The 18,671-nt window shown below is 34.1% G+C and overlaps 2 protein-coding genes across 2 annotated transcripts; one reads left to right on the forward strand and one right to left on the reverse strand.

Annotated features, from left to right (window-relative positions):
* Positions 1–5,138: 5,138 nt before the first annotated feature.
* LOC148604807 (uncharacterized) lies at positions 5,139–9,849 on the reverse strand. Its single transcript, XM_088548039.1, has 2 exons — positions 9,332–9,849; positions 5,139–5,674 (listed from the first exon to the last, which is right to left on the reverse strand). Exons 1-2 carry the CDS (start codon positions 9,639–9,641, stop codon positions 5,406–5,408), a joined length of 579 nt encoding a protein of 192 aa, XP_088404165.1. The 5' UTR covers positions 9,642–9,849; the 3' UTR covers positions 5,139–5,405.
* LOC148604808 (uncharacterized) lies at positions 9,718–15,378 on the forward strand. The gene is made up of 2 exons (XM_088548038.1): positions 9,718–9,803; positions 13,783–15,378. Exon 2 carries the CDS (start codon positions 14,155–14,157, stop codon positions 15,184–15,186), a length of 1,032 nt encoding a protein of 343 aa, XP_088404164.1. The 5' UTR covers positions 9,718–9,803; positions 13,783–14,154; the 3' UTR covers positions 15,187–15,378.
* The last annotated feature ends 3,293 nt before the right edge of the window (positions 15,379–18,671 follow it).

Here is an 18,671-nt window from a genome sequence, read left to right on the forward strand (position 1 = left end):
CCCAAAAGTCCATGTGAATTATTGCCATAACTTGTCGTCCGTCGTCGTCGTCGTCATTAACCATTTTCCAAAACTCTTCTCCTCTGGAAATACTGGACCAATAAGAACCATGCTTGGTATGACTGTACTTCAGGGTATTCTGCATAGAACTGGTGTGCGGATTTATTTATCCGGCGAAAAACCTGGGGGTCTTCAAAAACGTTTGGTTTAGCCATAATGAGATCTATCTGTAATCAAATTTTCGTTCTTATCTATTAAGCCATGTTGGAGTTATTATCCTTTTTCGACGTTTCTCTCTTTTTTTTTTTTTTTTTTTTTTTTTGCTTTTTGTAATATTTTTATTCCGTCAATTTTTTCAAAACTCTTCTCCTCTGATACTGCTTGACCAATAAAAACCAAATTTGGTATGAATGTTTCTTAGGGTATTCTGCAAAGAACTGGAACGGTTTTTTTATCCTTCAAAACACAGGACCGCCGTCATTAATAGAGCATAGGGATCAAACAGAAGTTTTTCGAAAAAAAATATCCAAAATGGTTATGTTCAGCAAAAATCTGACATGGTCAAAGTGTTTAACATGATGATATTTATCAGTGGTCAAATTTTGGTGTAAATCTGCGAGGTCATGTTGCAGTTATTGTCCTTTTTCGACATTTAATCGCTACTTTAAATGTTATTTCTTTCAATGATCTCCTCTAATACCAGACCAATTAGAGCCAAACTTAGTATGAATGTTCCTAGGGGTGATCTGCCGACAGAACTGACACGGGGATTTTACATATGTCGAAAAATAGCCACCTTTACTAAAAATAGAATAAAGGGATCAGACTGAAGTATTTCGCATTATCTCCCAAACCGATTCTGGCATAGGGTAAAATGTTGAGATGTATGGTCAAATTTACATGTAAATCTGTTTAGTTATGTTGGAGTTATTGTCCTTCAACATCTTTTGCTATTTTTTTTTTTTTTTTTTTTTTTTGGTTCTTTGTTCCTTCAGATAACGCATTATCGTTAAACATTCTCAGTTTCGGGTATTTTGTAGATCGCATCTACCCAAAGAACTTGGGATAAGGGATACAACAGGCGCCGTGAAGTCAGCCTCATATCTTGACCTACACTTAGAGAACAATAGTAAAGGAAAACTTTTGACCAAACAATACGACAGACGCGATTTTTCATTCCACATTGTCAACTTTCCTTTATCTGTGGCGACATCCCTTCAGCACCTGTGTATGGCGTTTTCATATCACAACTCATACGTTATACCAGATCTTGTCGTAACTACATAGACTTTTTGTATAGCGCTATACTTCTTACAGTTATGCTTCTGGAACAAGGTTATGTTGCTACAAGATTGAAGTCACCACTACAGAAGTTTTATGCACGTCATCATGAAATCGTCAATCGTTACGATGTATCCATCTGCACCATTAAAATTGATTTATTCAACGTGTCATAGTTGTCTTTTCCTCTTTCGTCTACCCTGAACTTGACTTTCTATGAGCAACTCGGCGGATGTTTCTAGAAAAGCAGAGGACACTTACTCTACCCTTGCATCTGGTCCATGATCCCAGTTTTTAGTGGAGTCTGGGTTGCTTATTTATTTTTGTTACTTTGTTTGTATTATTTTAGTTATTTTATGTTCTTTGTTGTGTGTATCTGTTTTCCATGCCTGGTCTTTGTCCATGGATTACATTCTCTTGATTTCCTCTACAATCTTGGTTCCCTTGATTACTCTTCTATTTAACATATTTAACAAACAAAATCTCCCTCATATCATTAATATTTTACGATTAATTAACATCGAGTGAAGAGCAGTGATGTTAAGCAAGTGAAATTGACGGGAAAATTAAAATTGATAAAATGTGTCTGGTTATGGAAATTCTTATGTTCTACACGAAAATTATCTATTAAAATAGTTTTTGAATGTAATTTGCAATTTAACTTTTGCACAAGATTAAAAATTTGTGAAAAAGGTGAAATGGAACTGTAAATGTGTGTGAATTTAGACACTTTTTAACTATTGATTAAATTTTATAATTCAAATAATCAGTAGTAAAGATGAGCATTCAGTTTATATCTATCATAAAAAAAAAACAGTTCTAAATACATGTAATATGGGAAATGCTAATGAATAATGACAGATTAATTTTACATTATATAATTTTGAAGTTTTATTCATGAATGAATTTTCACAAGAATCAAAAACCCCCAGCGCTTATAGCACTTTGATTAAAATTTTCTCCTCAAAAACTATTGGACAGAATTTAATGAAAATTGATATTATTGTTTCTTTGGTATGAGCGTTAGGAATTTTTATCCTAGAGAAACATGGCCGTTTAAAAAAAAATAGATTGTCGCTTATCTAACCAGGTGAGCGTTCTACATTTGTATTTTATTTTTGGTCCGATTTGAAAAAAAAATGGATTCTTCATGGAAATCTTCATTTTCATTTCTTAAATCAGATTTCAGATATTTCTTATGGCTTTCGAATTATAAGTGGTCAAATGGACCGAAGTGCGATGGTCGCGCTGGTCTGCGATGGTCAACGCTGAAGTACGTTTGATGTTTAACGCAACGGCGCGGAAGTGCGTTGGTACACTAACGTCGCCACGAAATTTTACGGGCATAAACGTGTATAATGTTACAGAGAAAACTAACAAACTGAAAGGCAAGTCATGAAAGTAGATGGTATAGTATTGCCTGTATAAACAAACGTAGCATGCCTCATTATAATTATTGAGTGTTAACAGTACATGTATTTAATGCAGTATCAAAACTTAAAAGATACGTTACGATACTCGAGATAATTCGAGAAACATAAACTATAGCTATAGGTTACAAAAGATAGCGGATACTGAAAGTCGTATTTCATGCAGCATGAATTATAACAGATATGATGAAAAGATTTACCGGGACAACTTTGTTACATGTATAATTGTATTAAAAATCGGAAAAGAATATTGCTTTTATTTATATAAATTTGATGGAATTTTACCTTTTGAAAAAAGTAAGAGATGATTTCACAACGAATCAGGGAGCGTATTCTATAGTTGGAAGGCGAAATAGAAACTATAATATACGAGTTAAAACCGTAATAGAATGTCGAAGTTATAATTTCCTCGATAGTTTAAGTATGAACGAAATGAAAGCAGTTTTTTCTTATTGCATGTAGACTAATACCATATCGGTAGAATTTCAAAATAATCGTAAACTTACGGTATCAACGGAAAGAAATCTACATGATAGTCAAAACATTTCAGCGAAGAACACAACAAAACCGTACCTCCTTGTAGTGGCCAACGCATTTATGCGTTGCTATTGGCAGAAAACAATCATGTCTAACTATCGCAGTTCAGCGTGATCATAAACGCACTTCGGCGTACTACCATCGCACTTCCGCGCGACCATCGTACCTCCGCGTCCCACCGCAGTTCCGAATCCTGCATACCTAATCCAGGGGCTTCAAGAGTTTGGAGCTCCTTCTTGCTTACTTTTATCAGTTGTTAAATTAGGCGACTGGTATATTAGTAGTCATTTTGGGACAGCCATTTCATCATGACATTTCACAAAGTTTAGACCGCAGTCAAAGCCTTTTCATGACATTTCACCATTTTAGACAATAGTAAATCGACCGTGACATCGGTTGAGCCTTTCATCAAATCGGTTTTTATACCATTCAAGGGACTATAAAATTTGATAATTTCAGTTCTTATACAGCCGTCAAGACTTTGACATCGGTAAGGCCTTTAAACGTAACATTTCACAGCTTTAGACAAGACACTGGTTTAGCCTTTGAACGTTACGGTTTTTACACACAGAGTCAAGGGACTCTAACTTGTCGTGACATTTCAAAGTAAATTGACCGTGATATCGGTAAGGCCTTTGGTCATTTCAGTTTTATACAGCAGTCGTCTAGGGACTGTGACATGACATTCCACAGTTTGATCATGACACTCAAAAGTTTTAGACAGCAGTCGAAAGGCTGTAGTTTCGGTGAAGTCGTGGCTACATAACATCTTCAATCTTGTAACTGAATTTGATGTTTATGAAATGACACCATTAAAGTTATTGCACTGTGGCATTTGTTGCGGCTTGGACACCAAGTTATAAGACAAATGTTATTAATGAAATAGGAAAACGAATCAAGACTTATAAGTAAAATGAAATATATAGAGAGGGAAACTAAGATAATCAAACAGGCACACAAATGATTGTATTGAAATAGAACCCATTTAATTTACACTCGAAAAAAAAAATCTTAATTTAGCCATAAACTAGCTAGTAATAATCAAGGACTTTGCAACAGCACAAAAGAACTAAATTACTTTGATCGCCTTGTCTTCTGCATTTCAATAACGCTTTAATGTACGTGTTGGTATACGTGTCTTTTGCTGTTTTTATTTTTTTTTCGTTGTTTTGTTTTTACTTAATCAAAATGGTATGATACTAAAGCTTTCATATATTCAATCTTACAAAGGTAACCGCAAAATGTAGTTAGCCATCAGATTTTACAACGTGTTTGTGTGTGTATTTGTTTGTTTCAGGGGGCGGAGTCTATTTTTCAGGGGATTCTTATAGTTTCTAATTCGAATAAAATGTTTCTATCTGTTTCGTGAGTCTAATTTTAGTTCTAGCTTGTTTTATACAGTTGACCGAACAAGTCATTTTACAATACCACTTCTATTTTTTTTTATATTTTTCATCAAACTGTACAGAGAGCTGCTGAAAGATAATTCCAACACTAATCCATCATTCATACTCCATCTTATGAACAACAAACCTGTGGTTAAACCTTAACAATAGAACCAAAAACATCAACCTCAGAACTGACCATAAAATCTCATCTGAAGAGCATTGCCCTCATCACTTGACAGGTTATAGACTTTCATGCAATAAACCTCAAACTAAAGAGAAATCCCGACTGACTACCTGACAAAGATCAATTGAAAACTAAAAAGTAAAAGAGAATAGCCATAAAAAAATTAGGTAAGTATTTGCGCTAGTTCACCCTCATAAAAATTATAAACTCTACTTATATTGCCTCCCACCATAATTTTACGGCATCAATTTTCAATTCTAAATCCAAATTTAAATATATGCGTAATAAATAGTCATAAAAATAAGTAACACACAAAAATAAACGTGATATAATTTAACTTAATCTGGTACATAAACACATAGGTGTGGGAGGCTTTCCCACCATATATGAGTACACAACAGACAATAAATAACCCATATATGAGCACACAATACCAATAAATAAACAATCAAAGTAAGAAACAATGTACTGTGACAAATTCTGACTCTTCTAGACAGAAACGGATAAGCATTATAGGACTATCACTTGGATGCCAGGAATCCGGAATATTTTGAATTTTTTTTAGTTTCGATGTATTCAGATGACTCATGTTGTCCTCTTACATTTGGAACTAATCATTGGTTCATTTAGGATGAAATTCAGTTTTATATTTTCTGCATTATTGCTCTTAGATGCCATAAGATGTGCCGTTGTTCTGGCACTGAATTTTGGTCTGGAAATTTTCGGTCTATTCAAAAGTCTTATTTCATCCATGTTAAGCTTGTCTTGAACTTTCTGGACTTTCTCCTCTGACATTTGAGCTTTTCTCTTAAGAACTTTAGCTTGCCTTTCGTTAAATTCTCTTGCGGCTCTTCCTACAAAAACAAAAATGTGCAAATTACTCGGTATATTTGTATTTAGTAAAATATAAAAGAAACATTTTCAGTGAAATTACTTGTATATAGTTTCAATTTGTTGAAGGTTTTCCATATTAATTTGAATGATATTTGGCATGCCAACTACTTTTTTTAAACTGTACTGGTCAGAGTGTAGCTCTTGCCGTTCTCAAGACATCAGCAATTCTCTCCAATCTGCTCACCAAAATTTTATTCCTCAATGAAAATGTATTATAGCTCATATTAGAGAGCAAATATCAGGAACATGTTAGACTCCTTTTCATAAATTTTTGGGCATGAAATTGTTTCACAGGTGGGGGAAAAAATCATCGAGAACTACTCCTTGACCAACATACATCAGTAAAAGCAAAAGCTTTTGGAGGAAGCTGCGATTTTTTTTATATCTGGCAATACATCTATAAACATGTAGACACCTCAGTCATAAAACTGCATCAGTCAGACAGGATTAAGTTATAAGAATCTGGAAAAAAAGTTACTCCTTTGAATTTTGGAATAAATGTAAAAAAAATAGTTCAAAGTGGAATATTTCAACAGATTTGGATGAAAATAAACAGTTTCTGGAAGAATTAAGACATAAAAGATGTTTAAGATTAGCAAATCATTGTAACTTCAAATTGTGGATTTAATAAAAATCCATTAGATATACACAGTCTACGGTATGGCAGTCCCAACCCAACGATTCCAGCGTTTTCAAATGTGGAGACGTTGCGTACGTTGTTGGTGTCACATTCGATTGAACCCGGGGCTGGTTACGAAAACTGCAAATATTGCTATTAGAATGTGGAGTTATCAAAGGCAATATAAATATTAAAATGTTCGAAAATGGTTGTTGTTTTAGGATTACAATCATAAATATTTGAAAGATGCCGTTAATTGTGGATGGGAAGCATTATTCGATCACAAGAACGTCCATTTTCATATGTGGACGGGTAACATTAAGAAATGCTTGCTTTCCATTTCACCAATATATCTAAGTCGTTTCTTGGAGTATTTTGATAAAACAAACTTTTTTTTGGAAAAAGCAGTTTATGCTGCAGACGATGTCATATTTTTCATGACGTAATGATAAGATCAAAGCGTATTACAATATCACAAATATCTCCCCTTTGATGTGGACATTGTAAAAATGGAAAGAAACCGATTCAAAGACAAAATGTCAGACATTTTTTTTTTACGTTATGCGAACAGTTTTTTTTTAATCGGGACTTTTATTAACTATATTGACAATTTATTACATAACCCCAATGAAATTATATATAAAATGTTCAATCAGTCTTTTTGTTAAAAGCCTTTTTGTCCGTATTTCAATTATGTCACAAATCTTAATTTTTTCGACGTTGGCCATTGGCTACTTTCTTGCTTACGGTTGTAAAATTTAACGACGAATAGTATTTTTACCAAAATATATTTACGCTTGAAGGACTGTATAAATATTCAGAATATCATGTTTATTCTAAAAAATAATGAGTTTTATGGTCTAATAGTAGATAAATACGCACGTATGTTGTGATGTCACGTTGTCTTTTTCCCGACGTTTTCTACACGTTGCGTGCTACCCGGTCTTTATCAAAAGCTTTTTTCGTTAGCTTTGAGTGAACTAATAACTATGAAATTTTGAATTGTACATGTATATATGCTGCAGATAGTATATTCTAAAAATAATGGTACTTGGTTGAACTTGTATCTAAGCGCAGCATTTTGTCTGTGTCTAACCAAAATGTCACAACATCTAAAATTTGTATATTTTATTTATTCACGCGTACACCTTGCGAAATTAGAACGAATTGTTCAAAAAGGCAAACGGTGTTGAGTCGATTTCTTCATATACTTAAAAATGTATTCATCCTCCTCTATGGATTTATCATTTCATTTTTCTTTGGCTTAACAAATGGGTTTTATATACATATATATGCAAAACCGTGTCTACCAAAAATGTCACAAAGCGCATTTTTGACGTTTCCAAAGTAACGTTCTATTTTGTGACGTAAAAACTCTTTTAACGTCAATTTTAAAAACAATAAAAGGTATTAAAAAGGTACAATACTAGATTAAATTATTACGACTATGGACATAATGAATAAAAAATACGATTTTAGCGAATCTGATAAAATAATGAAAAAAATTTGAACAGAAAAAAAAGAAAAGAAAGCCCTTGCGCACACTCCTGTCTGTTCATATGCAATGATGTCCTGGTGAAATCGGGATCAGCGTGCGTGCATCAAAGTATTTTGAAATGTGTTGACACGCGCTTGCGCATTCGCCAGTGAAATATTGTAAAATCAACGTATTGACAATTATTTTGGCTATAAAATATAATAAGCTGTACAAATATTGCACAAATATTTTTCGGATTTTTTTTTAAATTGGACCAAAAACAAAACAAAAAATTGATTTATCCTGGTGTGTGCTTTTTGACCCCTTTATAACTCGAAAACCTAAGAGATATCCGAAATCTGATTGAAAAATGCAGGTTGGATTATTAATAATGAAACCAATGAAGAATCCAATGAAATGAAAAATTTCGAAATCGGACAAAAAAAAATTAGTTATGAAGATATTTTAGGCGTTGCCCAACTTTGACCCCCTTAACTTGAAAACGGTCCAAAACACATAAAATCTGCTGTACATTTGTTTAGCCGAATTAAATAAAGAACACATAAAAAAGGATATTTAAAATCGAAAAAAAAAAAACAATCTACATGGGTTTTAATAAAATGCGTATTTTTACTTTTTGGCTCCTTTTTCTAAAGCGGCAGGGGCAACAAAGTCCAAATTAAATAGGAATCTTCTTTGTTGGTAAAATCATTTCATCATTTCAGAACAATTCGTCAACCACAACTAAAGTTATCGCACGGAAACGAAGTGTTCCCAGACCACGACGACGACGACGCGGACGACAAGTGCGCCATAACATTATACGACCGCAATTTTTTTTTGACGTATAATAAAAACGGGAGATTTCGCTTTCAAATTTTCTCAAAGAGAGAGATTTACCAAGGTTTTGTTTTCTCGTAATGTTTAGCAATGTTTTATGTTTAGCAACGGACCTCATAAAATCCCGAAACGAGTATATGTATTCGGAAATATCAACATACATCTACATTATAGATATAAAACCAAATAGGAAAGAATCACTTTATACGCTTTTACAATATGATTTCCGGGGGTGGGGGTGGGTACTGACTTTTTTTATTGTAGGTTTGTTGGCTTTCTGATTTAGTGAGGGTGTTTTATTTTTTTCAGCATCACGAAATTTGCTTACATAACTCCTAACATTTTTCTCATAGGATAAAATTTCCTTCAAATCATTTTTAAATGGTTGATGCCAAACTATTTACTATGTCCGGATGTAATCTGATCATTTCAATTGACCAAAACGCACGAAAAATTAATATCGAATTGGATAATTAAATAATAAAACATGTCGTGTGTGTTATTTTATGTAAAAATTTAATTAAGCACACTTCTTTTTACACGTAACAATTATAGAACGATGTACGTCGCAATACAAAAAGACGTCAAATTTTGCCGATTTCGACGTTTCCAAAAATGACACCAACACCGTATGCTACTTGAGAGCATTCGGCCTTTTCTGAATGTTTGATGTGTACTGACCCTTTGCCCTAAGATTTTCTTCTCTAAGAATATTAGCTATGAGCATTTTTTCCTCTATCTCATCCGCCATCTCCTTCAGATTCTCTGTTGAGTGCTTCATATTTTGATGCCGCCGTGCAGCTACCCATGGTGGCGGAGGACTGTTTTCCTTTTCTGTATCTGGATCTACAAAATAGTAGTATACACCACTGTGGCCAATCTGTTCTTGTTTGATTTCCATTCCATCTATGGAGTGGTTGCATGTTAAATTTGCAACACCAACCGGTTTATGGTCATTTTGTTGTTTCCGTTTTGATGTTTTCGCCCCCATCGTAGAATTTTGAAATCTATATTTACGTAACGTCAGATGACGTCACAATGAATGACCTTGCAGGCTCACTCCATATTGGGCACATGTTTCAATCACTGAATGAATGACTGACTGGTTAGAGGAAATCCCCCTATTTACATCTGGAGAGTCATTGAGATGCCGGTAACTATTCAGTTTTAACTTTGCTGGCACACAAGGTGTTACCTTGCAAAAATTAGTAAAATATATTATCGGGTTAGTAATATAGGGAATACAGGGGCGGATCCGGGATTTGAGTTTAGGAGGCGTTAATAGAATTAAATGCCGTGCAAAGCAAGGCAATACATATTTTTGGGGTGAAACTTGTGGTGAAAATGTTGTTCTTACCAATTTAGGGGGGGCGTACGCCCGGTACGCCAGTCCTTGGATCCGCGCCTGGAATAGACGTATTTACACTTGTGGACGCCATTGACGAAAATAATATATATTCCAGTTGTTTTTGTACCGAATTCTCCTTCAATAGTTAAAGATTAATGACAACACAATTTTGTATAACATTGTTTCATTGACGTCAAAAGGTAAACTTATTCAGAGACAAATCTAGGGTCATTCGGAGCACAATGACAAGTGTGAATTCACGTCTACCCACAGCTCTGAACAAAATCAGGTGCTCCGAAAGGATAAGTATATCGCATCGCAAGTGAGTAAAATCCGGTAGGAGTCTAGCTACATTGTCAACTAATGTGGCTTCCCCGACATACTGTTTTACATCCTCCAAGTCAGCAAGTGTTTTGAGTATATTGCATGTAAAGAGCTGCAATATTAATAAAAATCAATTATAAGTTTAAATGTGAAATCATTAAAACGACATATATGTCCATTAAATTAAATATATATCAGTGCTGTCAATTACGTTTTCAAAACACAAATGCGTGAGATTTGGCAAAAGTTAAGAGATCAAAAGCAAAAAACAAATAGATCAAAGAAAAATGCCGCCAAATCAGCTTGTAAATGCGTGAGACTTGACAGGCCTAAAATACATATGTGTTCTTAAATTCAAATAAGTATTCATAAAAAATAATTACATGTATAAGTTTATAAAATCAAATGGGTATTCATAAAAAATGTTCAATAACTTGCATTATGGGATGATTTATTTGTCAAGGATCCTTATAAACCCTTTTTTCTTCTCGCTCACGTTTTTTAAAACAAATTTCTGCCTTTGCTTACATCATACGACAGTTGTCTCGTACTAAGATTACCTTCATTTGACCTTGACATTTGACCTGAAAGTTTTATTCACATATTAAAAGGGTTCAGACTTTTGACATACAGGACTTGGGTAACTGCAATGTGGATGTGTTACACAAGGCGGTGCGTCGTTATTATTATGGTTTAATGCAACCTTCACCTTCGATATATGCATATGTTATCGTCATATGTGTTCGTCTTTACTGTGACCTTTCAAATTTGAAGTGTAGAGGCATTGTGTATCGGTATGGCTTCAAAAAACTTTGACACTTTATCTCCAAGTAAAATGTATAGATTTTTATACCGCGAAGTCTGTCACGTCCTGTGACCCATAATTCTGCATTCTAAGTCTATAGGTAGAACGGTACTATTTATTTCCCATAAGCAACCACAGTGAAACTTTTGAAAAATTCACACCTTTAAAACAATGACGGAGCTATAAACTGACATTTGTAATTTTCGTGTGTAAAATTGACAAAAAATGTCAAATAATGTCCTAGCACCCCTCTTTTCTTAGGAACCTCTCTCGTCCTTATCAAAGTGTCTGGAACCGCCCCAAAAAACTAAAGATTTGCTTCCTATTTTTGTTTAAAGTTACAACGATTAAGTTACTAAAACAAAACCACTGGCATTAGAGAAAAATCAAATATCCATGTCATTTATATTTTAGACATAACGTGTGTGTTATTTTTTTTTTTTTATCGTGAGGAGTTGAGGTTCCGTCTTTATTTTGACACTGGATATTTTTTTTCTTGTCGTAAAAAATATAAAGGGCAGACCACCAAGATATGCACTTGTTTCAATAGCTTATACATCTGTATTCTAAAGTACAGGTCTACATCTTGGACGACTGTCAAAACAAGTTTATTTTCTGTAAGTGTTAGTTCAGCATAAAAGATCATAAAAAGAGGATAACAATAAGTATCATGAAATGTTTATGATAATTTATAAGATTTATTGAATAAAAATTTCACCACTGGGCAATAAAGACTCCGCAATTAAATTATGTCCCGTTTTAGAGAAAATTCTACGATCATTTCGTTGTAAATGGATCATTTCTTGTCAAAAGAAAATATTTCGTGAAAATTAAAATAAGACATTGAACCATAAAACTACTTGATAAGAAATAAAGACGCAACTCCGTCTATAGAAGTGGAATTTCAGATTCGGAGCACGTCGCATGGCGATTGTATAAGCTCTGATAAAAGATGGAATAGCTACAAGCAAATTGTAATTATACGAGCGTGAAATAGCATAATGAACCTGTCAACGCAAATAAAAAGGTTTATTGTTTATATAGAAAATGTAAAATGTTAACTAAAAATATCGATCCCGGTCGTGAACCATTACAAGACAAAATGAGTAGATTGACAAAAATAAGTGTCCGAATTCTAACCGAAAAATACCAGAGTCAGAGTAATCGTTCCACTTAATTATAGGGTGGTCTGTTCGAATGAAATAACCTTAGCAGCAAGAAATGTAAAAACAAACGTCGTACGTACTGTAAGTTCTTTGATTATTCTTTGGTGTAAGAAAAACAATACGGAGATTTAGATAACAAACCAGGCGCCCCAGGCTTTTGCACCCTCACCTCCTGTCCCCTCTCTGTTTAAGGAGGAAGACCTAAGGTAAGGAAGGACACAACTCTTACATATCATTGGAAAGTTTGTATTCAGCATTTTACATCAATCTCATGTAAGCATCAAAGTAACTTGGATTTATTTTACACTGTTTCAAGCTGTCTTGACAGGCTTTGGAGAAACTGAATATGATACAAACATATTACTGATTTCAAGAGTTATGTCTCTTACCCTGGGTCTACCTCCTTTAGAGAAAACCCAGTTTGTCATTAAACAAGATGAGTTGCGACCCCACAAGAACCAATATCTTTAAAAAAATCATCTACATCATATGTTTGAGTAAAAGTGGATCATTGACCAGAGACATATTTCAATCCACAATTGATCTATTTATATCTGGTAATAAAATTACAGAAAAGAACTATCTCCCAAGCTCCACCTTTTACATTAGCAAAATATTTAAGGACACTATACTCTTTCAAGATTTGAAAAATATCAAGTGGCATTCCATGCATTGTTTATTTTTTATGTGGCGCCGTACTTTATTTCGTGGAAGACCTATGACAGATTGAACTATTTAAACATAAAACATTCTTTACTCCATTACGATAATATGATTGTGCTTAACGACTCTCTGTGCCAATATGAGCTTAAGCTTGGCGAGTTCATACGGACCAGTCGGAGAGCTCTTAAGATATTTGTACAATGGTTTATTCAATGGTATACGTGTGAACGCAAAGCCAATAACTTATTTCGTATAAAGATAAACCCCAATTATACGTATGTACTACCAGATACTCCAACGAGCTGAAATCGTTACACAGAATGCAAGACACATAAAAAAGTTCTGCATTCTACTTAAAATAAAATTTTGCGCATTTTATTAACTTTTTTTCCACGAAAGGTGGGAACACAAATAGAAATCTGATGGTATAATTTTAATTACTGAACAGTTCTGCCCGAAGTCCAAGTTCATTTTTTCTACGGCGGGTTTGATTTTAATATACGCATTGTAGGTTAGTATAAGTTTAAGGAAAATAGTACCTTGTTCTTACGGTAAAGGCAATCTTGTTATCACCAACATGAATGGGTTTTTTGTAAAAATAAAAACTAATTATCATTAAATTTCCCTTAAATGAACTGTCCTCGAGTTCATATTGTAGTCAGACCAATTCCCAGCCAATCAAGCCGCTTCGACAATGTCTCTATCTAATTTCTGTGACACGACCTTATGGTTGACAGTTTATACTAAAACCCCGTAAGTGCCTCCTTCAGAACCAACCCACTTGCTTTGTAAAACATGTAAAATGGATTAATATTCTTCTTTTCAGTGACGACAGCCATTGAATGACTTTTCCAGGTCGTAAAACGAAGACGAGATTAAAGCTACTGGTTGATGACAACAATTGAGTTCTACCTGTGCTGAATGATGAAGACATCAAGCTTTATGAAGCCAACTTAACCCCTAACTCTAAACAAATGGACTGGCTGAATCGGTGATGGACATTTGAGGATTATAACAAATATGTCTTTTAAAAGAAAATTTATGCTTAATCGCAGTCATTAATGGTGTCAAAGGAATACTATAAGAACACCTGAATTGATGTAGTTTGGTGAAAAGTTTTACACCTTGATGTAGTAGCACACACCTGCAATTAAGGAGAATTAAGACTTGGAGCGCTGACACGGATTGAAGATAGTGCATGGAAAATGTAATATTACCTACGGCAGACATGACAGGTGTTCTGCAACCTTTGGATTTTCCTGACTCAGGGGAAGTGGAATTACCCCATCATGGTCAGGACGATGCTACCCTTAATCTGCTTAGTTTTGTTGATATGGCTTCCAGTAATATCAAATTAGCTTTAGACAAACCGTCAAAATCAAAGCGCAAGGTCAATCACCGTAAATACCTTCAGAAGCAGCTTAAGCGCTGCTCAGGTAAAGACGGTTGTGAAGGCAAAAATAACGGGTATCATAATCCTGTAACGAAAGTTCAAAGGAAAGAAAACTCCCAGATTGGACTTCAGATAAAATCGCTTCAAGCTTTGTTCGATCCTCGTACTCTACATGAAAAGTGTTGTGCTGATCCGTCCTCAAAGACAAACACTGGATCTTCAAAAGTGCCACTGCGGAAAAGAAACTTGCCGCCATCATTCTTTACGGAACCAACAAATGTTAGTGGGGCTCAAAATTGTGCTAATTTGAATACTTATCTTCCTACAGGTGGTGCTGACTTCACGTCTATTCAACTCCCGGCTGATACGCTAGAATCTATTCTTGGACCAACAGATTTACAGGAACTATTATCTGGTCCATGGAATGATACGACTCGTGAGAGTTCGGCTACTCCCGGGTGCGACAGTAGTGTCGGAAATTGTAGTCCGAGGTCGTTCTCGGATTCGTCTGAAAGCATTAGCAGCATATCACCAGGTTTGTCAAATCAAAATCCAAATATGAACTGGATACAACAGTTTCCACTTCAAAACAATGACTTGAACGACCAAATATTTGTTGGTGACAATTTTGACAATTTCCAAACCACGTTTTCGAACGAAACTATCAATCAACAATTTCCTAACAGTATTACTCTTTCCAATAACTGTTTTGAAACGAACATGAATGAGATACCACTACCGACATTTCCACAGGCTTTTTGTGGTTCTACGGACTTGAATTCTCCTTGTTCATGGGCAGAGCCCCAAACTGGGCAACCATGTTATACGTATTTGTGACGCTAAATTAGATGTGGTTTTATTAAAATGTACTTTCCGTCCAATTAATTCCATTGAAAATCATGGAATAATGTTATTACTTGTTACTCAGCATTAACGGTCACTGAACTTACTGAACCAAAGATTTTCAGAACTTTGTATTTTTACAGATATTTTATTTGTACTTTGTAAGAATAAATGCTATTTTGTTTACGTGTACGCTTTCTTTTCTAACTTCTGGAATTGTTTTTGTAAAATTTTCCTGAAAATATTTGTTATCCTACAGAAACCTGAAATGGTAATATTCTGGTTGTATGGTTAAAACAAAAAAAGGTTTTTTTTTTATGAATTTACACGTCATTGTAAATGAACGTAAGAGGCTGTCCGTGTAAAAATCGGGCAAATCCAATGATGACAGTGGCATTACACAAAGTTTTTCCAAATGATATTTTTTTTCAAATATAATGTATATTATATGTATGTTAGATAGTATAAATATTTTAATCGATGATGGTTGACTCAGAAAAAAAACATTTTAAATTTCTGTAAAAAAAGAAACAAAATTTTGCGCACTGTAACATATTTTTCTCCCTCTTAGTAATTTATTTGTCATTAATCGTTGCATTAAAACAAAAACCGTCCTTCAACTCCTGAGATAGGATGCATTTTGTGATATGAAATGGATGAACAATTTTTAGAAAACAAAATTTGTCGTGTCACCCACTGCCTATTTCTTTACATGGACACCCTCTTAAATACGGTCAACTTTTTGCCCCTACTTAACCATTTGCTGAATGAAACGCAAATCCAATAAAAACAAACCATCGATAAGTATTTTGAATTGATGAGTTTTATAGAAGTTTGTGTAAAGTTATAGAAGAAACTTAAGAATTTTAGTGGGGAATGTCAAGCCGTGTTAGTCTTTTGTACAATACGATTTTGTGTGTACAGGTTTCCGAGTAAATGCTTATTTAAACCATGAAGCTGTCAACATAAAGATGGATTAACCACATTTGATAAACCAAATAGCTGGGTGATGAATTAATATCTTATCTTTTGTCCAAAAAGGACACTTTCTGTATAAAAAAACAGTCTTGTTTTGGTGAAAACTTTACTTTTAATGTCGTATTCAATGTGTACCCAAAGTTTTCATTTTAAATGGGCAATTTATCAAATTATATTGAAAATCGTGAAAAATTAGCATAATCCTTCTTAAATCTTTTTGAAATGAAAACTACCTATTGATGCGGAAATATTGTGAACAATTAAATCTACCCAGTTTATAAAATAGCATAAAATGTATAGACCTTCGATTGTAATCTTATGAATATGATCCTCTTTTGTCGCCAGGTTTTATAATCGTAATAAATATTACATATGAAATAGAGATTATAAAATAAAAAAAAATAACATAGATCCTGTTGGCATTTGGGCCTCTCTAAAAAAAGAGAGATTTACAAATTTTCGTGGTTCGTGTGAAATAGCTACATGTAATAGATTTTTATTGTCCTTTGAGTCATGTCATATTGAAGTAGTCATCCCAAGGTCACCCTCTTTCTATGACTTACATGTCTACATGTAACTACATTTATGTAATAAAAAGCAATTACCAATTTTCAAACAAATTTCTTGCAAAAGCCGAGAGCATTAAATTCGATCACACTTTAGTACACTTACTGTGAATGAAAAAAACACAGCAAGACACAATAATCGCGGGCAACTCTATGATGAATTTGATCTTAGAAAAAGAGCAGATATGGTGATACGTAACAAATGCAAAAACGGTAAATACTTCCAGAGAACACCAAAAGATCTTCAATAAGTGTAAACCTTTAAGTAATCCCTAGCTGGAAGGCCCGACAACAAAGCAATAAAATCCACAGTAACTGAACGATGACAATTCTTAAAAAAGCAATATAACGACACAAAGACACCTTGATGAGCAACATCTCCAGAGTGCGGACAGGCGCATAGGGACGAGTTCGGAAAACAGAGAGTTTTAGAATGAATAACTGTAGACACTTTGTTTTACACCATCCGAATCTTCGGCTTGATGCATTTTTTTCAGAACGGTAGTTGATGGAAAAGGTGAGATACCCTTAGCCTTTTGACACATGCTATCCAAGTATTTAATTAAAAAAAAACAGGAAACTGTGAAATGAGCCTTAATCAGCGAAATCATGCTGAATGTTAAGGACAACTTTGGAGAAAATCCGAAATTAAAGTGTTTCATTATAGTGGGTTCTAAAGAAATTTTTACGCAAGCTCACTGTGTGATCCGGAAATGCTGACGATGTTTCATAGTTTTATTGTGAGGCGGCAATTTGTGCTCGTTCAGAATTAAAGTTTTGAGAATTTAAATACTTGACATGTTGCTTAATACACGTAAATATGTGATTTTTCATATAACCCATCTCACAGGTGTTGAGTCTTTGTGGGTTCACCAAAAGGATGTACCCTGTTGAGTGTAACTCGGGTTCTAAACGATTTGTTTCTGTCAAGATTGACACTAAATACTTGAAAAATTAAATATTTCTATTCACAATTTCACATACTAATTTCCACATCAACGAACTTTGCCGTTGAAAGTGGGAAGAAATTAACGAGACCCGAATTTTCTCTGTCCCTAACTCTGTACTTATAATGTGCTATAAAAGGGTGTCTTCACAGTATTTTATCAGCCTTGGGTGAAAATTAATTTAAAATTTATATTCGTGGCGTTTAAATGCACTATACATCAATTTGAATGAGCGAAATGCCACTTAAAACGCGGGGTATTTTCTGCAGTCTCCATCTTCGTTCATTTTATTGCTTTTTCTTTTCATTTAATACACTATACCCACTTCAAAATATCCTGTTTTCTCGCTTTGAAATGAAAATCATCTTTCAGATGTCAGCAAACGATCCTTACAAATAATGCACTTACAGGCGCTCGGGATTTGTCATTATTTTGAGTTTGTCGTCGACAAGCGGTGCAATCTGAACTAAGTAAATAAACCAACCAAATAACACGAAACATCAACAAAGCATCATGCAAATTGCATAGAGAGGTCTCGAAACTTCCCCAACACATGTACAAGCAAGATCAACTATTCTAACTTTGTTTTTTATTGTTCTTAGGACTATAATAGATTGAGAATTATGGTGCATTTATAAGGGTCGTGAAATATATTCTAAGATTACAATGATTTAAAAAAGCCTTCAAACCCGCTAATAAGTAGTAAATAGTGAGAAATTATCATTTTTATATTTTTATAAGTGAATTTAAAGAAATCCTAAATCTCATATGGTTCTTGTTCCGGTCCGATGTACTTCCACTTCCAATCTCTATTTAAAGTTCTCTCCTTAATTAATTAATCACAATCAAAATGAAACAGTTGAGATTTTCATAAAAATATCAAAACAGGCAAAAATAAACCGAAAAGCTTATTTTTTGGAGGGTATGGTTCTTTTGTATCATTATAACTTGAGAACAGTAAGATATCTAAAATCTGATTGAAAGCCAC

The sequence above is a fragment of the Perna viridis genome, chromosome 10, assembly GCF_037379345.1.
Source record: "Perna viridis isolate PV_CMFRI_1.1 ecotype Kerala chromosome 10, ASM3737934v1, whole genome shotgun sequence".
Classification (NCBI taxonomy): Eukaryota; Metazoa; Mollusca; class Bivalvia; order Mytilida; family Mytilidae; genus Perna; species Perna viridis.